At 40.8% G+C, this 2500-nt stretch overlaps 1 protein-coding gene across 2 annotated transcripts in view; it reads right to left on the bottom strand.

The window, feature by feature from the left end:
• The window catches only part of LOC138859405 (sodium- and chloride-dependent glycine transporter 2-like), a 24307-nt gene that overhangs the window by 5278 nt on the left and 16529 nt on the right, over nt 1-2500 (bottom strand). For both annotated transcript variants that reach the window (XM_070114402.1, XM_070114403.1), the window contains exon 6: nt 490-683. In XM_070114402.1, the coding sequence (XP_069970503.1) occupies nt 490-683 (194 nt within the window). The remainder of the gene's footprint in view (nt 1-489; nt 684-2500) is intronic.

The raw sequence follows: 2500 nt of genomic DNA, 5'->3' as shown, positions 1-2500 counted from the left end.
GGAGGAGAGGAGGGATTATATAGTCTCAAAGCAACAGAATGAAGCCCATGGAAAAAAATAATGCTATATTAAACTGAAATAAAGGAAAGTGAACGCTAATATACGTTTCGGAATTATGTGATATTGAAAATATGGGATTTGAAGATACTATTGAGTATCTAAAATCTGAAGACGATGAAATAGGGAATTTGATGATCGTAAAACAAAGATGGAGAAGGCATTTCCCTACAGCTCGTCACTCCTACTTTACATTAGTGACGATCCTTCGTCTCTCGGGCTATTCCAAGGAGCCAGGCAGAAGAAACAATGTAGGTTGGCAGCTATCATACTACTTTATCATCCAAGCATCTAACGATGAATAATGAATCGTGTCACTAGAAGGTTGAGAGAGAGAGAGAGAGAGAGAGAGAGAGAGAGAGAGAGAGAGAGAGAGAGAGAGAGAGAGAGAGAGAGAGAGAGAGAGAGACTGAAACAATGAAAACAACTGACCTCTGATAAGAAGGACCAACAGCACCGCATAAGGGAAGGTGGCAGTGACGTACACCACTTTTCCCGAGGACTTGATGCCCTTGATGAGACTGGCAGCTATCAGCATGGATGAGAGTGCCAGGCATCCTACGAGCTCCCAGCGAATGCCGCCCATGTCCTCCCAGGAGCGTCCAGTCACGCCCAACATGCGGTTCCTGCGGAGAGTCGATGGCCGATTTATAAAGGAGGGAAAGGGCGGGGTTTCGTTCCATCCTCACTTTTTTCTGCTCCTTTGATTTGTAATTATTATTTAATCTAACTTATTCATAATCAATTGACTTGTTTATCTGTCGGGGTGCAGAGGTGGATATCCGTTTGTTAGACATTTGTTTGTATTATTTTTTATTTGTTTCTTTATCTTATATTCATTTACGTTTTCATAAATCAAAGTATTAGTTTGGTATCAATTTATGAGCTTACATATCCATTGTCATTTATTGCTCTTCGATTACCTGCCTATGTTAAATGCGCAGGTAATCATATTTAGGGAATCGTAGAAAGCCAATGAAAAGAGAGATCCCAGAGGAATGTGTATAAAAGTCTATATAAGTACTTATGTAGATCTATATAAGTACTGTAGATATATATAAGTTATGTAGATCTGTATAAGTACTCGTGAGTTAAATTTGATGATAGACCGCCTTCTTCGTGTCTGTACAACACCGAGGTATTTAGAGTAGGTGTCATCACCAACCTGAATGTTCTCAGGTAATTATCTTAACTCCCCAGGACATCACCAGCCACCACCAGCCTGTCAAGTGCATCAACAAGTCGATAATGAAACAAAGTATTTATATTCCTGCAGGCTCTCCCGTTCTGCTATTACTGTTGCTATAACTACTGCTATTAATTTTGCTGCTGTGAATACTGATGCTAGTTCTACTACTTCTACTATTTATACTACGATTGTTGATATAACTACTTCTGCCCGTTTCGCTATCATTGATGCAATTATTGTTGCTACTGCTACTACTACAGGCCCAGCGACTGCTGCTACCTACTGTCACTACTCCTGGCCCTATTACTGCTATTGTTGCTGCAAATACGTTACTGCAACTGCAACTGCTGCTGCACTATTACTCCTGCTTCTACAGTTACTGCAATTACTATTCTTATCGGTGCTAGCGCTGCTCCAACAACAATACTGCCGCTGTTACTGCTGCTGCATATGCTATAACAATCCCTTACTGTTGCTGTTTAAACTTATTGTTATTGCTATAGCTTTTGTTATTACTATTTTAACTGCTACTGTTACTTCTGCTGCTACAGCTCCTACCGTTGCTACGATTACTCTCTTTGTTGCCAGTACAGCTACTGCCACAGGTACTACTAGCGCTATGGTTACTAGTTCTGCTACTGCTTCGAAATTTTCTGATATTGCTACTGTTGAAATTGCAACTGTTGGTACTGCTGCTGCTCTAGCTACTGCTAGAATTAGTGCCACAGCCATTTCTATTGGTTCTTCTGCCGCCAAAGTTGCTGCTACTGCTACCACAACCATTTTTTATTAATACTTCTTTTGCTGATAGTGCAACTGCTGCTACAATTGCTGTGACAATTGTGACTACTAGCTATGCTAATGCCGCTGCTATTGCTACCAGTTTTGATGCAGATACTGTTGCTATAGCTGGCACTACCTTTGGTACTGATTCTAGTGTTCTTGTAGACGCTGCTTCAGTTACTGCTAATGTTGTTATTACTAGTTCTGTTAAAGTTGCAATTGCTACTAAACTTATGCTACTTGCTCAGCTACTGTCGTTACTTCAATCATTGCTGATAGTTCTGCACCAGAAATTACTGCAACTGTTCGTACTAGCTCTACTCTGGCTGATGCGACCGATACTAATTATGCTTTTGCCATTGCTGCCACAACTATTGGTTGTGCTAATGATGTTTCAACTATTGCTATTGGTTCTGTTGCTGCTGTTCCAGTCTTACTACTGGTCAATCGCTGCCGCAGCTATTGCTTCTA

This window comes from Penaeus vannamei, chromosome 36, assembly GCF_042767895.1.
Source record: "Penaeus vannamei isolate JL-2024 chromosome 36, ASM4276789v1, whole genome shotgun sequence".
In the NCBI taxonomy this organism is placed as follows: domain Eukaryota; kingdom Metazoa; phylum Arthropoda; class Malacostraca; order Decapoda; family Penaeidae; genus Penaeus; species Penaeus vannamei.
The sequence above is the reverse complement of the archived record's forward strand: the minus strand, read 5'-3'. Positions and strand labels throughout refer to the sequence as shown.